Raw genomic sequence first — 23,237 nt, 5'->3', positions numbered from 1 at the left:
CAATCCGAGTAAGCCTACTTTCGATGGGAGATAGATAGATACTTAATAATTCACCCAACCTTTCCAGCATACGGTCGTGTGAGTTATCAGTATTTTCCTTGATTGTATTATTGGTATCCAATGTTCCACCCTGCTGAACCATTTCACTTTCATCCCCCTGAGAAATTTCCGTGGCCCTGCTCTTATTATGATTAATGCCAGAATTGGTATTGGTGTTTTTCCCAGTCTTTCTTTTTAGCTGGGCAAGTTTCCTGACCTTTGTAGTTCGGGGCTTCGGTGCATATAATTTCTGTTTTTGAATGGCACCCTCACGTCTGCCTCTCAATTGCCTAGTATTGTCAACAGATATTACTTCAGGAGTGGGATTAATAAGTAAATCTGGGGTTTTCTCTAGATCCATACTGATATCTGTGTCTGAATCTATCAGGGGAATAGAGGCAGAGAGGTTAACCTCACTTGGAATGGTGTGGATGTCAGCACATACATTTAGTAAGGGTCTGATGTTGTTAGGCATAGCCTGTGTAGGTGTAGTAGCAGCGGCAATAAGGCCAAGGGAGGAACGTTTGGCATGAGCCAGGTCTTGTGATACCCTACGTTCTAAAAGGGAAATGCCCTGATTTATGGCGTCGTTGGCCTTAGTTATAAAAAGGTCAATAGGGCCAGTTACTGTTCCGGCCCCTGCGGCAGCTGTTTTGCTGCGACTACCCCTTGGAGACATGCTAAAAGTAGCATACACTTATTCAAACACAATATGAGCTACGGACTCTTTTTCCAAAGAATAGTATAAACAGGGCAAAATCAAAGTAACAGTGAGGCAGGGTGAAGAGTGGATAACCACACAATACACGGGGCAAGATAGTTAAAGTCACCGGGCAGATAGCCCCAACCAAGTAGGCAGTAAAATTGTCAATATCAGCGATCCCTAAGATAAGGATGACAACACAATAGAGTAGGCCAGGATGGAAAAAGTACCTTAAGATGGAAACGTTAAGGAGAAGGCCCCGTCCCGACCTCCTCGTGCCTCTGAGGGCCACAGAGGGCCCGCCCTTTGCCCGGGCTTAGCCCCGGGCGCTTCCGCGCGCGTCTCGCAGGGCGAGAGGGGGTGTCAGGCTTTAACTGGCGCCTCCGGGCGCTCTCTGCGCGTCACGGGCACGCTGTAGGCAGAGGGAGTGCTGGGGAGTGTGGTCCGTTTGCACAGGACGCCTCCCGCCACCTCCCGGCGTGTTCTACTCCCGCCGTTCCCCTCACGGCAATGCCCGTCGGCAAAAGGGTCTGGTAAGCTGCTTGGTGTTCCCCCTCTGGGCTCCCGGGGGGGTCAGGCTTTAACTGGCGCCTCCGGGCGCTCTCTGCGCGTCACGGGCGCGCTGTAGGCAGAGGGAGTGCTGGGGAGTGTGGTCCGTTTGCACAGGACGCCTCCCGCCGCCTCCCGCCGCCTCCCGGCGTGTTCTACTCCCGCCTTTCCCCTCACGGCAATGCCCGTCGGCAAAAGGGTCTGGTAAGCTGCTTGGTGTTCCCCTATATAGTCACTCATACATATATTCACTCATCATATGTAGTGAAACACCTATACATCCTGTTACACACCGACAGTCATCCAAAAGTTACTCACACACATAATCACACTTGCAAATAATCTATTGAACATCCATTTATTTGCATATACAGCTATACACACACTACCACCTTACTTCTAAGGAAACTTACACATACTTACTCTCTTAAACAATCACTTAAAGAAACACAAACTTATTTAAACAAGAACTCTTTCAATCTCTCACTCTCAGATGTACTCACTTATATACATCAGTACTCACATATACTTGATTAAAACATATGTAGTTACTGATAGACACTAGTGAGAAAGTCATTCACTCACTAACACACACATATACACACTCATCCACCCATACAGTCCTGCACATATGCTGTCTTCAAAACACATACAAACAGTGAGTCAGTCATTGATGCATCTATGTGCTAAGTAACACCCCACCAAACCATACAGACACTCACACTGATACTAAAAAAAACATCTAATAACCCATATACACACACATGTAGCTACTCACCAACCCATGCAGCCACTCACTAATATATGTATTCACTAAGATACACTTAATAAGCCAGTTAAACAATCAATTTTTTTTTTTTTAACATCCATTAAGACACTTATTTAAACATTTATTCTTCCATCGACCTTTACATATACATATATAAAACATATTTATTTTTCAGAAAGACACACATTCACTGGATGGTGTCATCAGTGATGTCATGAGTGATATCACTGACCATGTCATGAGTGATGTAATATGTGACGTCATCAGCAGTGCATTGCAGGCGCGCAAGTTATAGTGAGTCCAACTAACTATAACGTGGGAATTTCAATGGTTTTATGTCAGTAAAATTTCCAGCTAACTGTAACTGGTGTCAAACCTATGGTGTTTTTATATATATATATATATTTGCCCACCAGAATACCTGAAAAATTTGCAGTTTGGGATTTTCCTGCTGCTCCTATAACATAAGGATTCAGAAAAGGGGGTGGTGATGAACAGAGTGTCTGAATTAAGCAGACCACTCTTACCCAGTCCAAAGATCAGGGCTTGATCCATCACCGTTTTTTAGCTCACTGCACCATCCCAGCTCAGAAACTGGCTACATGCAAATTAGTCTGTTCCTGTCCCAGTGCATGATGGGAACAGGGCAAACCAAACTACCAAGCCAATTCTTATACTGGGAAGGAAACAAGCTACCGGGGACCAGTTTCTGGCATTTCAGCCGTCGTCGGCCCGGCTTGCTTGAATCCTGATGGTGCAATGAGCAAGGGACTCACATCTGAGTATACCCTTCCACGCTTATGGTGGACAAAATGATTCAGAAAAGGGGGTGGTGATGAACAGAGTGTCTGAATTAAGCAGACCACTCTTACCCAGTCCAAAGATCAGGGCTGGATCCATCACCGTTTTTTAGCTCACTGCACCATCCCAGCTCAGAAACTGGCTAAATGCAAATTAGTCTGTTCCTGTCCCAGTGCATGATGGGAACATGGCAAACCAAACTACCAAGCCAATTCTTATACTGGGAAGGAAACAAGCTACCGGGGACCGGTTTCTGGCATTTCAGCCATCGTCGGCCCGGGTTGCTTGAATCCTGATGGTGCAATGAGCAAGGGACTCACATCTGAGTATACCCTTCCACGCTTATGGTGGACAAAATGATTCAGAAAAGGGGGTGGTGATGAACAGAGTGTCTGAATTAAGCAGACCACTCTTACCCAGTCCAAAGATCAGGGCTTGATCCATCACCGTTTTTTAGCTCACTGCACCATCCCAGCTCAGAAACTGGCTACATGCAAATTAGTCTGTTCCTGTCCCAGTGCATGATGGGAACAGGGCAAACCAAACTACCAAGCCAATTCTTATACTGGGAAGGAAACAAGCTACCGGGGACCGGTTTCTGGCATTTCAGCCATCGTCGGCCCGGCATGCTTGAATCCTGATGGTGCAATGAGCAAGAGACTCACATCTGAGTATACCCTTCCACGCTTATGGTGGACAAAATGATTCAGAAAAGGGGGTGGTGATGAACAGAGTGTCTGAATTAAGCAGACCACTCATACCCAGTCCAAAGATCAGGGCTTGATCCATCACCGTTTTTTAGCTCACTGCACCATCCCAGCTCAATAACTGGCTACATGCAAATTAGTCTGTTCCTGTCCCAGTGCATGATGGGAACAGGGCAAACCAAAACTACCAAGCCAATTCTTATACTGGGAAGGAAACGAGCTACCGGGGACCGGTTTCTGGCATTTCAGCCGTCGTCGGCCCGGGTTGCTTGACTCCTGATGGTGCAATGAGCAAGGGACTCACGTCTGAGTATACCCTTCCACGCTTATGGTGGACAAAATGATTCAGAAAAGGGGGTGGTGATGAACCGAGTGTCTGAATTAAGCAGACCACTCTTACCCAGTCCAAAGATCAGGGCTTGATCCATCACCGTTTTTTAGCTCACTGCACCATCCCAGCTCAAAAACTGGCTACATGCAAATTAGTCTGTTCCTGTCCCAGTGCATGATGGGAACAGGGCAAACCAAACTACCAAGCCAATTCTTATACTGGGAAGGAAACAAGCTACCGGGGACCGGTTTCTGGCATTTCAGCCGTCGTCGGCCCGGCTTGCTTGAATCCTGATGGTGCAATGAGCAAGGGACTCACATCTGAGTATACCCTTCCACGCTTATGGTAGACAAAATGATTCAGAAAAGGGGGTGGTGATGAACAGAGTGTCTGAATTAAGCAGACCACTCTTACCCAGTCCAAAGATCAGGGCTTGATCCATCACCGTTTTTTAGCTCACTGCACCATCCCAGCTCAGAAACTGGCTACATGCAAATTAGTCTGTTCCTGTCCCAGTGCATGATGGGAACAGGGCAAACCAAAATACCAAGCCAATTCTTATATTGGGAAGGAAACAAGCTACCGGGGACCGGTTTCTGGCATTTCAGCCTTCGTCGGCCGGCTTGCTTGAATCCTGATGGTGCAATGAGCAAGGGACTCAGATCTGAGTATACCCTTCCACGCTTGTGGTGGACAAAATGATTCAGAAAAGGGGGTGGTGATGAACAGAGTGTCTGAATTAAGCAGACCACTCTTACCCAGTCCAAAGATCAGGGCTTGATCCATCACCGTTTTTTAGCTCACTGCACCATCCCAGCTCAGAAACTGGCTACATGCAAATTAGTCTGTTCCTGTCCCAGTGCATGATGGGAACATGGCAAACCAAACTACCAAGCCAATTCTTATACTGGGAAGGAAACAAGCTACCGGGGACCGGTTTCTGGCATTTCAGCCGTCGTCGGCCCGGCTTGCTTGAATCCTGATGGTGCAATGAGCAAGGGACTCACATCTGAGTATACCCTTCCACGCTTATGGTGGACAAAATGATTCAGAAAAGGGGGTGGTGATGAATAGAGTGTCTGAATTAAGCAGACCACTCTTACCCAGTCCAAAGATCAGGGCTTGATCCATCACCGTTTTTTAGCTCACTGCACCATCCCAGCTCAGAAACTGGCTACATGCAAATTAGTCTGTTCCTGTCCCAGTGCATGATGGGAACAGGGCAAACCAAACTACCAAGCTAATTCTTATACTGGGAAGGAAACAAGCTACTGGGGACCGGTTTCTGGCATTTCAGCCGTCGTCGGCCCGGCTTGCTTGAATCCTGATGGTGCAATGAGCAAGGGACTCACATCTGAGTATACCCTTCCACGCTTATGGTGGACAAAATGCTTCAGAAAAGGGGGTGGTGATGAACAGAGTGTCTGAATTAAGCAGACCACTCTTACCCAGTCCAAAGATCAGGGCTTGATCCATCACCGTTTTTTAGCTCACTGCACCATCCCAGCTCAGAAACTGGCTACATGCAAATTAGTCTGTTCCTGTCCCAGTGCATGATGGGAACAGGGCAAACCAAACTACCAAGCCAATTCTTATACTGGGAAGGAAACAAGCTACCGGGGACCGGTTTCTGGCATTTCAGCCGTCGTCGGCCCGGCTTGCTTGAATCCTGATGGTGCAATGAGCAAGGGACTCACATCTGAGTATACCCTTCCACGCTTATGGTGGACAAAATGATTCAGAAAAGGTGTTGGTGATGAACAGAGTGTCTGAATTAGGCAGACCACTCTTACCCAGTCCAAAGATCAGGGCTTGATCCATCACCGTTTTTTAGCTCACTGCACCATCCCAGCTCAATAACTGGCTACATGCAAATTAGTCTGTTCCTGTCCCAGTGCATGATGGGAACAGGGCAAACCAAAACTACCAAGCCAATTCTTATACTGGGAAGGAAACGAGCTACCGGGGACCGGTTTCTGGCATTTCAGCCGTCGTCGGCCCGGGTTGCTTGACTCCTGATGGTGCAATGAGCAAGGGACTCACGTCTGAGTATACCCTTCCACGCTTATGGTGGACAAAATGATTCAGAAAAGGGGGTGGTGATGAACCGAGTGTCTGAATTAAGCAGACCACTCTTACCCAGTCCAAAGATCAGGGCTTGATCCATCACCGTTTTTTAGCTCACTGCACCATCCCAGCTCAAAAACTGGCTACATGCAAATTAGTCTGTTCCTGTCCCAGTGCATGATGGGAACAGGGCAAACCAAACTACCAAGCCAATTCTTATACTGGGAAGGAAACAAGCTACCGGGGACCGGTTTCTGGCATTTCAGCCGTCGTCGGCCCGGCTTGCTTGAATCCTGATGGTGCAATGAGCAAGGGACTCACATCTGAGTATACCCTTCCACGCTTATGGTAGACAAAATGATTCAGAAAAGGGGGTGGTGATGAACAGAGTGTCTGAATTAAGCAGACCACTCTTACCCAGTCCAAAGATCAGGGCTTGATCCATCACCGTTTTTTAGCTCACTGCACCATCCCAGCTCAGAAACTGGCTACATGCAAATTAGTCTGTTCCTGTCCCAGTGCATGATGGGAACATGGCAAACCAAACTACCAAGCCAATTCTTATACTGGGAAGGAAACAAGCTACCGGGGACCGGTTTCTGGCATTTCAGCCGTCGTCGGCCCGGCTTGCTTGAATCCTGATGGTGCAATGAGCAAGGGACTCACATCTGAGTATACCCTTCCACGCTTATGGTGGACAAAATGATTCAGAAAAGGGGGTGGTGATGAATAGAGTGTCTGAATTAAGCAGACCACTCTTACCCAGTCCAAAGATCAGGGCTTGATCCATCACCGTTTTTTAGCTCACTGCACCATCCCAGCTCAGAAACTGGCTACATGCAAATTAGTCTGTTCCTGTCCCAGTGCATGATGGGAACAGGGCAAACCAAAATACCAAGCCAATTCTTATATTGGGAAGGAAACAAGCTACCGGGGACCGGTTTCTGGCATTTCAGCCTTCGTCGGCCGGCTTGCTTGAATCCTGATGGTGCAATGAGCAAGGGACTCAGATCTGAGTATACCCTTCCACGCTTGTGGTGGACAAAATGATTCAGAAAAGGGGGTGGTGATGAACAGAGTGTCTGAATTAAGCAGACCACTCTTACCCAGTCCAAAGATCAGGGCTTGATCCATCACCGTTTTTTAGCTCACTGCACCATCCCAGCTCAGAAACTGGCTACATGCAAATTAGTCTGTTCCTGTCCCAGTGCATGATGGGAACATGGCAAACCAAACTACCAAGCCAATTCTTATACTGGGAAGGAAACAAGCTACCGGGGACCGGTTTCTGGCATTTCAGCCGTCGTCGGCCCGGCTTGCTTGAATCCTGATGGTGCAATGAGCAAGGGACTCACATCTGAGTATACCCTTCCACGCTTATGGTGGACAAAATGATTCAGAAAAGGGGGTGGTGATGAATAGAGTGTCTGAATTAAGCAGACCACTCTTACCCAGTCCAAAGATCAGGGCTTGATCCATCACCGTTTTTTAGCTCACTGCACCATCCCAGCTCAGAAACTGGCTACATGCAAATTAGTCTGTTCCTGTCCCAGTGCATGATGGGAACAGGGCAAACCAAACTACCAAGCTAATTCTTATACTGGGAAGGAAACAAGCTACTGGGGACCGGTTTCTGGCATTTCAGCCGTCGTCGGCCCGGCTTGCTTGAATCCTGATGGTGCAATGAGCAAGGGACTCACATCTGAGTATACCCTTCCACGCTTATGGTGGACAAAATGCTTCAGAAAAGGGGGTGGTGATGAACAGAGTGTCTGAATTAAGCAGACCACTCTTACCCAGTCCAAAGATCAGGGCTTGATCCATCACCGTTTTTTAGCTCACTGCACCATCCCAGCTCAGAAACTGGCTACATGCAAATTAGTCTGTTCCTGTCCCAGTGCATGATGGGAACAGGGCAAACCAAACTACCAAGCCAATTCTTATACTGGGAAGGAAACAAGCTACCGGGGACCGGTTTCTGGCATTTCAGCCGTCGTCGGCCCGGCTTGCTTGAATCCTGATGGTGCAATGAGCAAGGGACTCACATCTGAGTATACCCTTCCACGCTTATGGTGGACAAAATGATTCAGAAAAGGTGTTGGTGATGAACAGAGTGTCTGAATTAGGCAGACCACTCTTACCCAGTCCAAAGATCAGGGCTTGATCCATCACCGTTTTTTAGCTCACTGCACCATCCCAGCTCAATAACTGGCTACATGCAAATTAGTCTGTTCCTGTCCCAGTGCATGATGGGAACAGGGCAAACCAAAACTACCAAGCCAATTCTTATACTGGGAAGGAAACAAGCTACCGGGGACCGGTTTCTGGCATTTCAGCCGTCGTCGGCCCGGGTTGCTTGACTCCTGATGGTGCAATGAGCAAGGGACTCACGTCTGAGTATACCCTTCCACGCTTATGGTGGACAAAATGATTCAGAAAAGGGGGTGGTGATGAACCGAGTGTCTGAATTAAGCAGACCACTCTTACCCAGTCCAAAGATCAGGGCTTGATCCATCACCGTTTTTTAGCTCACTGCACCATCCCAGCTCAAAAACTGGCTACATGCAAATTAGTCTGTTCCTGTCCCAGTGCATGATGGGAACAGGGCAAACCAAACTACCAAGCCAATTCTTATACTGGGAAGGAAACAAGCTACCGGGGACCGGTTTCTGGCATTTCAGCCGTCGTCGGCCCGGCTTGCTTGAATCCTGATGGTGCAATGAGCAAGGGACTCACATCTGAGTATACCCTTCCACGCTTATGGTAGACAAAATGATTCAGAAAAGGGGGTGGTGATGAACAGAGTGTCTGAATTAAGCAGACCACTCTTACCCAGTCCAAAGATCAGGGCTTGATCCATCACCGTTTTTTAGCTCACTGCACCATCCCAGCTCAGAAACTGGCTACATGCAAATTAGTCTGTTCCTGTCCCAGTGCATGATGGGAACAGGGCAAACCAAAATACCAAGCCAATTCTTATATTGGGAAGGAAACAAGCTACCGGGGACCGGTTTCTGGCATTTCAGCCTTCGTCGGCCGGCTTGCTTGAATCCTGATGGTGCAATGAGCAAGGGACTCAGATCTGAGTATACCCTTCCACGCTTGTGGTGGACAAAATGATTCAGAAAAGGGGGTGGTGATGAACAGAGTGTCTGAATTAAGCAGACCACTCTTACCCAGTCCAAAGATCAGGGCTTGATCCATCACCGTTTTTTAGCTCACTGCACCATCCCAGCTCAGAAACTGGCTACATGCAAATTAGTCTGTTCCTGTCCCAGTGCATGATGGGAACATGGCAAACCAAACTACCAAGCCAATTCTTATACTGGGAAGGAAACAAGCTACCGGGGACCGGTTTCTGGCATTTCAGCCGTCGTCGGCCCGGCTTGCTTGAATCCTGATGGTGCAATGAGCAAGGGACTCACATCTGAGTATACCCTTCCACGCTTATGGTGGACAAAATGATTCAGAAAAGGGGGTGGTGATGAATAGAGTGTCTGAATTAAGCAGACCACTCTTACCCAGTCCAAAGATCAGGGCTTGATCCATCACCGTTTTTTAGCTCACTGCACCATCCCAGCTCAGAAACTGGCTACATGCAAATTAGTCTGTTCCTGTCCCAGTGCATGATGGGAACAGGGCAAACCAAACTACCAAGCTAATTCTTATACTGGGAAGGAAACAAGCTACTGGGGACCGGTTTCTGGCATTTCAGCCGTCGTCGGCCCGGCTTGCTTGAATCCTGATGGTGCAATGAGCAAGGGACTCACATCTGAGTATACCCTTCCACGCTTATGGTGGACAAAATGCTTCAGAAAAGGGGGTGGTGATGAACAGAGTGTCTGAATTAAGCAGACCACTCTTACCCAGTCCAAAGATCAGGGCTTGATCCATCACCGTTTTTTAGCTCACTGCACCATCCCAGCTCAGAAACTGGCTACATGCAAATTAGTCTGTTCCTGTCCCAGTGCATGATGGGAACAGGGCAAACCAAACTACCAAGCCAATTCTTATACTGGGAAGGAAACAAGCTACCGGGGACCGGTTTCTGGCATTTCAGCCGTCGTCGGCCCGGCTTGCTTGAATCCTGATGGTGCAATGAGCAAGGGACTCACATCTGAGTATACCCTTCCACGCTTATGGTGGACAAAATGATTCAGAAAAGGTGTTGGTGATGAACAGAGTGTCTGAATTAGGCAGACCACTCTTACCCAGTCCAAAGATCAGGGCTTGATCCATCACCGTTTTTTAGCTCACTGCACCATCCCAGCTCAGAAACTGGCTAAATGCAAATTAGTCTGTTCCTGTCCCAGTGCATGATGGGAACAGGGCAAACCAAACTACCAAGCCAATTCTTATACTGGGAAAGAAACAAGCTAACGGGGACCGGTTTCTGGCATTTCAGCCGTCGTCGGCCCGGCTTGCTTGAATCCTGATGGTGCAATGAGCAAGGGACTCACATCTGAGTATACCCTTCCACGCTTATGGTGGACAAAATGATTCAGAAAAAGGGGGTGGTGATGAACAGTGTGTCTGAATGAAGCAGACCACTCTTACCCAGTCCAAAGGTCAGGGCTTGATCCATCACCGTTTTTTGGACTGGGTAAGAGTGGTCTGCTTAATTCAGACACTCTGTTCATCACCAACCCCTTTTCTGAATCCTATAACATAAGAGCATGGTCCTAAGTGTACAATGTAGATGCTTTTTTTAAGAGAAAGAATTGTAGAAGTGTCTGCAGTCCTGTACAAATAATGTAAATTCTTTCCACGCAGGGATTTTTGAGCATTTTATTTTTTGCTGCGGTTAGCTACTGTGTGTGTGTGTGTGTGTGTGTACAGGGCTGTGTTTGATTGAAGGGGGAACATATTCCTTTTAGATTTGTTTCTATTTTGGCCTACAGCAAATAAGTGTTAAGGAAATGCAAACTCCAGTGCAACTTAACGTAAAAGAAAACACATAGATATAATACCTACTTGTAATGTTGAAGAGTAGTTTAAACAACTTAAATTCCTTTATATTAAATAAATATCCTGATTCTACCATTGTAGGGTACAACACTACAGGTAAATGTAACATTTTGCTCTAATGATGTCTAAATCTATAATGTGCTTAGGGAAATTAGGGTCAAAAATTAATTCTCAATTCATGGTAATAATATTAGGGATATCACATTAGCCTTCCTGGAACTATATTGGACACCACAGATCTGTTTAGGATGTCACTGTTTTTTTTTAATTAGAAATAATAACTTTGAAGGAGATATGCAGGGTGGGTTTATTCCACTGAATAACATTAGCAAGGGGTGCTGCGTAGATACCAGAGAGTAGATAAGAGTATGGTATCAGTCTTATTGTTGCACAGTTTTTCAGGATGAAGATATCAGACATGCCCAAGGAGAATCTCATGGTTCCAGTAAAGTGGAAGATGTTTCCACTAAAGTGGGAGATAAAGGGATACATTTAACAACTTTAATATAAATAAATATAATTTTGCAACAGGATATATACATATATACATATGTAGGTATATATAATGAGGACCTAGTTTCCATAGGAAATCCACAAAATTCTATTGGGAATAACTTTGGCGCCGGTTGAGGAAATTACGGTGTAATTTTCCAAAATTTAGGCCAGCTCCGCTCCCCTCCTTCCCTGGAAGCTTCGGGGGGATTTGTCATGCGGGGGCCGAGAAAAAAGGGGGGTCCCAAAACGTGTTTTCCCCATGTTAATTTCCATAGGACATTCAGACACTGCTACCGCTGAATGGAATTACACCAAACTTTGCAAAATTGTAGGGACTGGTACACAGAAGTTCCTTTTCTATATTTGGTGAAAATTGCTCCAGTGGTTTTTACGAAAATGAACTTAAAAAAAATGTATATATGTATATCCGCGCTTCGAGCACTCAGGGTACGCGTACCGGTAAGCACACCCGGCGCGCCACGAAAGTGCGCGAGCAGAATGCTGATTGGCTCTCGGGTGTCTGTCAACATTCCAAACAGTCAGGAGAGTCCGTCATCTTGTGTCTCAGTAGAATCGAGACACAAGAGGTGAAAAAAAAGGGGGAAATGATTAAAAGGGGGCAGGGTAGACAACCCCTGACCCCCTAGGTTTTCTCCAGGGGGCCTAGAAGGACCCTGAAGGGCAAAAAAACGATTTTTATTTTTAAATTTTCGCTGGGTAAGCGCTGGGTGCGTTCCCATGTACGCTTCCAGGTACGCGTACCCTGAGCGTACCACAGGGAAAAACAGAGAACGAAAACAGTGTAAAATAAGAATTTGGAGTGCTTAGAGGTAGGGTAGGTCTAAAAAGAGCTGTTGTGTTATGTGGGCGATTTAAGTACCTACAAGTAGGTACTGATGCAGAGTCTAAAATTCAAGAGAAAGACCCCTCATCTGAGAAATGTACACCGTCTCCTCTGTTGATATCTTGCATGTTGTAACGCAAGTTATTGTGGTATATGGAACCCATACCATAGTCTCTCAGGAAAGCAGAAACAGATCCTTCAGGGACCCCCTGAGAAGGCCTAGGGGGTCAGAGGCACTCTACCCTGCCCCCTTTTCACGTTCTCAACTATTACATTTCATTCTCTTCTGAAACTACACAAAATGGCGGCGATAGGGTGCATCAGAGAAGGACAGTGAGAGAAAGGAGGCAGGAGACGAAGAAGAGATGTCAAATACACATTGAAGAAAATATAGTGGGAGAAGGGAAGTAACTATGAGTAAACCTCCTATGTAACACAAAAATGTTGCACTCTATACTATAAGTCTCACTTTATAACACAATCACTTCGCTACTACCTCATAAATTACAAATAAAAATGAATAATGTCTCAAACCATTTTTAATTTCTAAATATAAATTTATTCTTCTGAATGTTCATAATTTAAAAGAACTAGTAACATGTCATCATCAGGAATTTCCTCATCAATCACATCATCAGGAATCTCCTCATCAAAAGTCTGCAAAGATGATTCCTGGAACTCTATGGTCTCTAAACATTCGAGAAATTCGCCGTCTAGAGACTGATCAAAAAAATCCCTCATGTCATCTCCTCCAACAGAAACTTCTTCATTACTGGTGCTGTCAATAACCGGGACATTCAAAATCTCAATAAAAGTAGTGGAAAAAAAAAAAAATTCAACAGTCTCACTCCCCCAATTTAGAACACTCTACAGGGCGCGTTTGCACAGTTTAAGTTTGGGAATTAATTCCTGTTCATTCCAGAGGTCCCCTAGAGAGAACTAGTCCAACAGGTATCTCCAGTAAGCGCCATTGAGCTGCGCTGCAGAGTGTTGTAAAAAGGGGGCGTGCCCTCTGAACACCTGCCTGCAAAATTGTAGTCAATCAGTATAAAAAAAATAACAATTAATACATTTAAAAATTGTCAATTAAAAAACCTTCGGAATTCAAAGAAAAAACCATAGGTTTCAGGCCTGATATAGTTAGGAATTAGCATATAAAAAACCATTGAAATTCACTGAAAAAAACATAGGTTTCAGGCCTCATATAGCTAGGAATTAGCATTTAAAAAACCTTTGAAAATTAACTGAAAAAACATAGGTTTTCAGGCCTTAAATAGTTAGGAATTAGCATTTAAAAAACTTGCAAATTCACTGAAAAAACATAGGTTTCAGGCCTTATATAGTTAGGAATTAGCATTTAAAAAACCTTCGAAATTCACTGAAAAAAACATAGGTTTCAGGCCTTATATAGTTAGGAATTAGCATTTAAAAAACCTTTGAAATTCACTCAAAAAAATATAAGTTTTAGAGGTGTTATAGTTAGCTGGACATTTCATTCATACATAACCATTGAAATTGCTCCTATATAGTTAGTTGTACTAACTATATTTCACGCAACCGCAATCCACTGCTGATGATGTCACATATTACATCATTCATGACATGGTCAGTGGCATCACTGATGACATCTCAAATGACATCACTGATGACATCATCCATGTGACAATCACATACACCTTTTCATACACTAGTAAAATCTTTCATCACTCTTTGTAAAATACAGAGTATCATATTTGAATCCATTGACACAGTAATACAAGTATCTAAAAACCCACTCAGTGATTCCTAGATGTATACACACATCTAATCACTTACCTGTAGATTCACTCATACATGCTGTCAATGAACAACAGAACACTATCAAAAATACTTATACACCTTTGTCGACATTACACACCAGCACACATCCTATTCACATATGAAGTTATCCTACTCACTTATGCAAACAATGGATCATACTTACATACTTACTTAGCTACACACTTATACAAACACCCCTTCATCTATTCATTAAGATAGTAAGTCATACTTAGTGTATTATAAAATCTTTATTACAAGTATACAGTTAACCATATAGTCACTCACACAATCATTGAGTCTTATGTATACTTATTTATAACAACTCACAAATACACTGCCTTTTATTTAACTAGTTTGTTGGACATGTACCATTGAGAAATATATTTGCTCATCACCAAACCCATAAAGATATTCACTCCCCCAAATAACTGTTAGAACATGTAGTTTTAACTTCATATATCTACTAAATCAACTATTCACACATCTTTGGGCAGTCACAAACCCCCCACCGAACCACACACACATTCACTCTCCCATACAAATACTCAGTTAGCTAATCAATAACTAATATAGACTTTCACATAGCTAGTAACCAACTGGAGAACCAGTTTACACAACAACTGACAAAGTGATACAGATATTCACACAGTTTAGTCTCTATCCACTATATTTAGTGAGACACTAAAAATTGGTAAAGTAAATAGTCAATTACACTGCTACTAAATCCTCCATCCAAATATTTATTTTTATATATCCACTCATTCTTCAATGCAAATTGCTATATATATAATGCATATTTAAATAACGAAGCACACCACATTCACTGGATGATGTCATCAGTGATGTGATCAGTGATGTCATTTGAGATGTCATCAGTGATGTCACTGACCATGTCATGAATGATGTAATATGTGACATCATCAGCAGTGGATTGCGGGTGTGCGAAATATAGTTAGTACAACTAACTATATAGGAGCAATTTCAATGGTTTTGTATGAGTGAAATGTCCAGCTAACTATAACACCCCTAAAACATATATTTTTTGAGTGAATTTCAAATGTTTTTTAAATGCTAATTCCTAACTATATAAGGCCTGAAACCTATGTTTTTTCAGTGCATATATATATATATATATATATATATACATATTTTTAATAAATTGAATTTACTCACAAACTACCTAACGATAGGTAAGAACAGGGCACTTGCTGCTTGCAGCTTCAGTAAGGATTCTCTGTTGTATACAACCTCTGAAGAGCACGTATGGATGAGTTGAGAGATGATGAATGATGCTGTTAGACTGCAGTTTGTTACACATGAAAAGGAAATGGATGGATGTACACATAACTAACAAGAAGTTTATAGATCCAGGGAATTGGGAGGTTTTGGATACATTTATTTATTATAAAGTTTTATATAGCACAAACTTCATACCGAAGGATATAATGTCCTCCCCACAAAGTGATATTTAAAATAAATAAAAAAAATTAAAAAAAGAGAGGCTGGTGAAAATATGCTGTCCCCATAAAGTGATTAACCTTGAATTTGAGGTTCCCTTAGAGCCTGTTGTGCCTGACACCAGTACGATATTATTATTTATACCTGTAGAGGCAGAGTATTTTTCTCTCCTCAGTGGGTTTTAGCATTAAAGTCCATCCACTGGGTGAAAACCTCTTTGCCATCATACTGGGATACCAAGTCCACTTCTTTCACTGTGAGTGCCAATGCCAATGCGCAGGCAGTAAAGAGAGACTTAGGCCACCTATGCCTGGAAGTTTGTCCATTGTCTTGCAGTTTGCGGATAACCTCCTTGTGACATCTCCATCACTTGAGGCCTGTGAAAGTCTGTCATAAAAGACACTGTAGCTCTGCTGAACTGCCTCCAGGAGAGAAGAGAAGCCTCATAGTCAAAATGCCAGTGCTTCCAAAAAGGGATGACTGACCTAGGTTTTGTGATATTCCAAGGTACCCGCAGCATATCACCTGACAGAATTAAATTGTTTCAGGGCATTCAACTCCTGCCCACCAAGAAAGGAATGATGTCCTTCCTGGGGATAATGAACTGCTGCCACCAATGGATAATGAATGCAGATGCTATGACTGTTACAAAATTAATTTGCAAACTGCTTCAAGAAATTGAAAGAGACATTGTGTACTGCACGTTCATGAGACTGCCTGACTACAAACTGCCTCTTCATCTCTGTTTCAGAACAAAATAACATTGCAAATGAAGTGATGCTGCCAATAATGTGCTGACACAGCTGGAAAAGAAAGGCATGTGGGACACAACTATGTGACTTTGCTTTCTGCAGTGACTAGGGGTCAGCAGCTGTGATGGTGAAGAGGATGACTCTCATTGTGTTTGACTATACCTGTATTGTCTAGGTGCCATATTTGGTGCAGTTTTTCTGTCTGGATCGACACATCATTTTTCTGCTAGCAGGCACACAGGTTATAATGGCAAAATGTAAAATGCCCACCTGTTAATTTGTCAAAAGTATTACCTGTAATAGGTTATTCTGAGGAGATTCATTCTCTTAGAAAAAGATAAGACCCCCAAGTAAGTTGGTGTTGAGATTGTAGAAAAGGCAACACGCCAAGATTAGACACCATTAAAAAAGTTGGTCTATATGAGTGGCATACTGATGGTTCCTCCAGCAGACTGATAGACACTGATTACAGAGCAGGGTATGCTATAGCGATAGCTGAAGTGCAGCTCTGCCACTGGGAACATCTCCCTAATAAGATGAGCTGTATGCTGTGACAAAAGCATGAATACTAGTCAAAGGGTAAAACTGTTAACATTTAAACTGACTCACATTATGCTTTGCAGTTCTTATTTTTGGCCAGCTGTGGAAGTACCACAGATGCATAATAGAAGCAGGGCGCCTTATTAAAAATGGTCCTTTAGTAAGGATCTTGCTAAAAGCAATATTATTATACACCAGGATAGCGGTAATAAAATGTGAAGCCTACACAGGAGCTAATACTAAGTTAGCCAAAGATAATGCCATTGCTGATACAACATTAAATGAAAGCATGTTACAGCCAGTTCAGATGGGACTAATGAACAAAGCATTCCAAAAATACAGCTCATTCAGAGACAATTGTTGTAAGCTAATGTAAAGGAAGCACAATGGTCTCCAAGAACAGATGAACATAGAGGGAGGATTGACGAAGGATGTGAGCTGAATAATGAAGAGAGTATGGGCCTAACAGGATGAGATAGAGGCCTGTGTCACCACGCAGTATGTTCCTTTCCCTTACAAGACTGGAGCAGGGACCCTCTGATATTGCACAAGGGAGGATGAATGTGCAGATGCATGTTGCTTCCCAGTGAATGGATTTAAATATTTGCTGGTGTGGGTGGATATGTTTTCAAAATGAATGGAGGTGTAGCCAACAGGGAAGAATAATGCAGCTACTGGGGCGCAGTACTTCAGTAAAGCCATCTCTCCAAGGCTAGGGACCCACCAGTGCATAAATAGCGATAAAAGGAGATAACTTAGTGACTACATTTATGCTGAAGAGGTTGGTTTTGGGAATAAAGTATAACATGCATACCCCATACCACCCTCCAACTTGAGGCCAGGAGGAGTAAATGAACTCCAAAATAAAAATAAAAATAAATAAGTACATTATTAGTAAAAGCAACTGATGGAACATTCCTGAAAGGGCCTGGGGCTCTGAATTTAGGACTGCCTGCAATGGGGCAAATACTTCTACAGTGATTATGGATACATGGTAATTGCGAGAAAAATAAAAGCTGTTTGTTTTAGTTTTAGGTGGACTGGACCACAGACAGTGATCTAACGCCATGAATGGATTGAGGGGAGAAGATGCAAGGCAGTGCCCCAACGCTTGAGAGGACTGTACCAGAAAGTGATGACCATCTGTCCCCAGAGTACCTGAGCAACACAGCAGTCAAAAAGAGGACAGACCAGACCATTTTCATGATCCATGAGGGCCCATCATAAAGTGTCAGAGGGACACGACATCAACATCTACTCATGCTGTTGAGTGAAGTACACATGATGGTCTGCACCTGCACCTGACACACCACCAGAATGCCATGATGATGGTGGAGAAAGAGGTCCAGGAGATGATGGACATTGACCTAGATGACGACTGATTGTTGCCCCATGGCAAAAGGAGGCACTGTTGAACTGTGCTTGAAAATGACCATCAAGACTCCATTTTGTGTTGCCATGCTCTCGGCAACCTCATGAGGAATTACTTTTCATGTCCCTGCTGAAGCTTGCTCAACCCTCCTTCCTCCTTGTGGTCGAGCCGATTCCAAAAAGCTGCCTGTGTGCCTCACCCCCGAGTTGTGCCAGAGGCTCAGCCACATACTGTACATTGTTGGTAACTCAACCTTTCACGACCAGCTTCCCTGTGACCACACCAACTGATAGAGGAAGCACAAGGCTGTGCCCTGTGACCACACCAACTGATAGAGGAAGCACGAGGCTGTGCACTGTGACCACACCAACTGATAGAGGAAACAGGAGGCTGTGCCCCATGACCACACCAACTGATAGAGGAAGCATGAGGCTGTGCCCCATGACCACACCAATTGGGCAAGGAAGCACGGGCTGTGGACATTGTGCAATCAGAGAACAGATGTCCCCTGACCATGATTGCACCACAAGACTGACGAAGAACTTGTCAGAATGAGGAACTTATCAAAATGTGGAACTGTGTATTGTACAAATGGGCATGGCTAGTGCTATAAATATGTGTAAGCTGTGGAGTAAAACAGCAGTCTCCGTAGAATTGTCTTTGTACCATTCTGGGACCTCTGTGCTTAGCTCGAGCTAATAAATAACTTACTTCCCTCCACGGCTGGTTGTCCTGGTCTCTTTGGTAATGTATGATTTGAGCAAGAAGAACCCGTAGATTTTAAGGTGTCCTCTGCAACACTGGCTTTGGCTCTCCTAGTGGTGGGGGGTGTCCAAAAAGCCAGTTCTACAATCGAGGCTGGAAGAATAATTCTTGATTTGGATTCTCTCATGAAGACTTCTGGAAACATGCGCATCTCTGGGCCGCTATTACAGTGACTTTGCAGCAAGTATGTTTTTCTATGTGAAAGCAAGACCTCTAGAGGATGAACCATTGTCCTCTCTGCATCTTTAACCTAGACCGGCACATGCAGGAATCTGAACATACACATTGACAGGTCTTAAAATATACAGAACTCACAGCTGCCACTCACCCTCAGGGTGTTATATTGTTCCTCCTCCTTGAGTTTACACTCCAGAATGTATCCCATTTCTTCCGTCAGAGGACACAGCCAGTCCCAGAGTTTCACCTGCGGAGAGGAGAGTACACAGGTGACAAACATAGATCTCTGAATTGAAGTTGTTCATACAATTTTAGTCATTACATGATCATCCAAACATATGCAAATTGTAACTACCAACCACACCTGTTTCACACTATCTTGATTACACGTTTTAGCCAGAGATATGCAGATTACAAGAATCACAGATGTCCAGATTACAGGTATCAGCCAAACATTCGAAATATAAGTACCTGGAGAATATAAACTGATTGTAAGTACCAGGTCACAAGCTGCCAAACCATATGTACCAGCCACACTTGTATAGATTTTTTGTATGAGGTGAAATGGTTCCAGATCATGTGTACCAAGACACACATGTACAGATTTTAAGGCCCAGTCCTACATGTACAGAATGTAAGTACCATTTCTCATGTTTCCAGTTCATGTGTAACAGGCCATGCGTGTATGTATTCTAAGCCCTATGTATGGATTTTAAGCTTTACCCACGTGTAGAGTTGAGAGGTTCCTGCCACACATGTACAGATTGGACGTACCAGGACACATGATTCCAGATCATATGTACCACCACACATATCCATATTGGGGTTTCCAGTACATTCTCATCAATATTAAAATATAAGAACAGCCACTTCCTGAACATGCCACATATTGTGTCTGCTGCACCTCAGAGACGTTTTTTCCCAATTTCATTCAAATGACATCTTGATTTTCCTCTATATCTGTGACAGATAAGGATGAGGGTGATGACAGTGGGTGTGATGGAAGAGGGCTGTGACAGATAAGGATGAGGGTGATGGCAGTGGGTGTGATGGAAGAGGACTGTGACAGATAAGGATGAGGGTGATGGCAGTGGGTGTGATGGAAGAGGGCTGTGACAGATAAGGATGAGGGTGATGGCAGTGGGTGTGATGGAAGAGGGCTGTGACAGATAAGGATGAGGGTGATGGCAGTGGGTGTGATGGAAGAGGGCTGTGACAGATAAGGATGAGGGTGATGGCAGTGGGTGTGATGGAAGAGGACTGTGACAGATAAGGATGAGGGTGATGGCAGTGGGTGTGATGAAAGAGGGCTGTGACAGATAAGGATGAGGGTGATGGCAGTGGGTGTGATGGAAGAGGACTGTGACAGATAAGGATGAGGGTGATGGCAGTGGGTGTGATGGAAGAGGGCTGTGACAGATAGGGATGAGGGTGATGGCAGTGGGTGATGGAAGAGGGCTGTGACAGATGAGGATGAAGGTGATGGCAGTGGGTGTGATGGAAGAGGGCTTTGACAGATAAGGATGAGGGTGATGGCAGTGGGTGTGATGGAAGAGGGCTGTGACAGATAAGGATGAGGGTGATGGCAGTGGGTGTGATGGAAGAGGACTGTGACAGATAAGGATGAGGGTGATGGCAGTGGGTGTGATGAAAGAGGGCTGTGACAGATAAGGATGAGGGTGATGGCAGTGGGTGTGTTGGAAGAGGACTGTGACAGATAAGGATGAGGGTGATGGCAGTGGGTGTGATGGAAGAGGGCTGTGACAGATAAGGATGAGGGTGATGGCAGTGGGTGTGATGGAAGAGGGCTGTGACAGATAAGGATGAGGGTGATGGCAGTGGGTGTGATGAAAGAGGACTGTGACAGATAAGGATGAGGGTGATGGCAGTGGGTGTGATGAAAGAGGGCTGTGACAGATAAGGATGAGGGTGATGGCAGTGGGTGTGATGGAAGAGGACTGTGACAGATAAGGATGAGGGTGATGGCAGTGGGTGATGGAAGAGGGCTGTGACAGATGAGGATGAAGGTGATGGCAGTGGGTGTGATGGAAGAGGGCTTTGACAGATAAGGATGAGGGTGATGACAGTGGGTGATGGCGGAGGAGGATGGGGTTAGTGGCAGTCTGGGTTTGTGGAAGCAGAGGGGTGATGATGGGAGGGTGAGGCGGCTTGTAGAAGAGACTTTTGACAGGAAGGTGCTGACGAGGTGAGTCTGATGTCAGAGGAGACCGATGATTGGAGTGTTATGGCTGAGACAGGTGATGGTGGATAAGGGGAGTGAAGGGATGAGAGATTAAAGGACATGTCTATGGAGAGGGTGGTTCCACGGGAGGAGTACGGCAGGAAAGGTTAATGGCAATAGAAGGTGAGGATTTAGAGCTTAAAGATATATGACAAATCATTTGATGACAGTACAATGAAAAGACTCTCATTGGCTGGAAAAAACAAAAGGTTGTGACGCAACATTTAAATTTCTATGCCTCGTAAATTCCAATGTGGTGCTGCAAAATCCAGCAGATGCTGGGGCCTGCTCGATGCTCATTCACTTCAGCCCCCACGTGAAATGCTGCACAAATCCAACAGCAAATATTCCAACCAAATGGTTTCAGAAGTGCCTCACTTATATCCTGGCCACAGAATGCCAGCACTAGTTCTTCATCAAAGCTCTGTGCTGAGCTGCAGCAGATCACAGTGGAGTCAAATCACAGAGCTGGGCTGGAGCTAGAAATACACATCAGAGAAGACCCTGGGAGCCTGACAGAGGCTTCGAGTAAAAGGGCGATTTTTAATAACGGCTGTAATCCTGAGGTCGTTATGTCAACTTTCGAACGACGTGATGTTTATTAGGATGGTTGAGCTAATTATGTAATGTGCATTACAGCAAAGAAAAACAGCAGTACATTTAAAATACAAGGGATTGATTAATTATGATGCTGATGCGTTAGTAAACTTTAAGCAAGTGTGCAAAGAATAACACAACTTTATGTCATATGCATTTGTAAAGCACACTACCCCCCAGGGTTTCTTGGCGCTGCCTCCAGCCCCTCTCACCTTGTACTCCTGCTGGGCTTCCTTCACGGGGATCACACAGTGCTCTCTGTGTGCCCGGGACTCTCTACAGACCAGACACAGGAGTTCAATATCATCTTCACAGAAGAGCTGCAGCCGCTCCCCGTGCTCCTCACACCGGCTTCCAGGCGCTATCTGCATTTCCCTCACCATCTCCACCATGTTTGTTAGTCTCTTATTCGGTTTCATTTCCTTCTCTGGGTCAATGTCGTGCTTGCATTCCGGGCAGGCTACCTCCAGGTCCTCTTCCCTCATGTATGTCCTGAGGCAGGAGAGACAGAAGTTGTGCCCGCAGTCCAGGGTCACGGGGTCAGTGTACAGCTCCCTGCAGATGGAGCAGGTGGCTTCCTCCTGGAGCCTGGCCCTGGGGTCTGCGGTCGCCATGTCTGCAGCGAGCTCTGTTCACTAATGTTTCTTCAAATACTGCAGAGCCTCGTGAACCAAACATACCTGGAATGTAGTGGAACCAGAAAAACTACAGCCAGCACTTGTAGGCGCGAACTATTACCAGAGAGAGAAAAGCAGCAGTATTGTTCTGGGCCCAGCCCCTCTGGCTGTAGAAAGAGTCTTGTCCCTGTGTGTGCAGTGTTCCAGGGCCAAGCCTCTGGCTGGGATTTGTGGTGTCGGCCCTGTGTATGGTACAGTGTTCAAGGGAACCAATAAACAACAAAGGTACCAGAGGGTCTCAGGTAAATGTGCCCATAAACACAAAAAACCAGACAAGAACTCACCCTTACAACCAGGTTATGTCACAGAGAGCTCTCCGTGGATGAGGACAAATACCCATCAGTCACCATTCGGATCCGCCCTTCATCATTTGGGATTTTATCCGTACCACCCATCAGAGATTATTGGTACTCTCCTAGGAGGTCAACCCGGTGGTAGGGGGTATCCTCACTAGAGTAAAGAGACGACAGTGTGGTATACCACTCGATGTAGGTGAGTGGTAGAAAAGATGGGACTGGGGTGTGCAGTGCAAAAGAAGGTGTGAAGGAAAAAAACCAAAAGAAGTGGGTTTAAAATTGGTTAGG

General features: G+C 44.9%; 1 protein-coding gene across 1 annotated transcript in view; it reads right to left on the bottom strand.

Annotated features, from left to right (window-relative positions):
- The window catches only part of LOC147725146 (E3 ubiquitin-protein ligase TRIM39-like), a 191,041-nt gene extending 168,444 nt beyond the window's left edge, over positions 1–22,597 (bottom strand). The window contains exons 1-2 of the mRNA XM_086918187.1: positions 22,189–22,597; positions 19,289–19,384 (exon numbers count right to left, since the gene is read on the bottom strand). Of these exons, the coding sequence (XP_086774313.1) occupies positions 19,289–19,384; positions 22,189–22,590 (498 nt within the window). The 5' untranslated portion in view covers positions 22,591–22,597. The remainder of the gene's footprint in view (positions 1–19,288; positions 19,385–22,188) is intronic.
- Positions 22,598–23,237: the final 640 nt, after the last annotated feature.

The sequence above is a fragment of the Lissotriton vulgaris genome, chromosome 4_1 (assembly GCF_964263255.1).
Source record: "Lissotriton vulgaris chromosome 4_1, aLisVul1.2, whole genome shotgun sequence".
In the NCBI taxonomy this organism is placed as follows: Eukaryota; Metazoa; Chordata; class Amphibia; order Caudata; family Salamandridae; genus Lissotriton; species Lissotriton vulgaris.
Note: the sequence above shows the minus strand (reverse complement) of the source record. Positions and strands in the feature narration are given on the sequence as shown.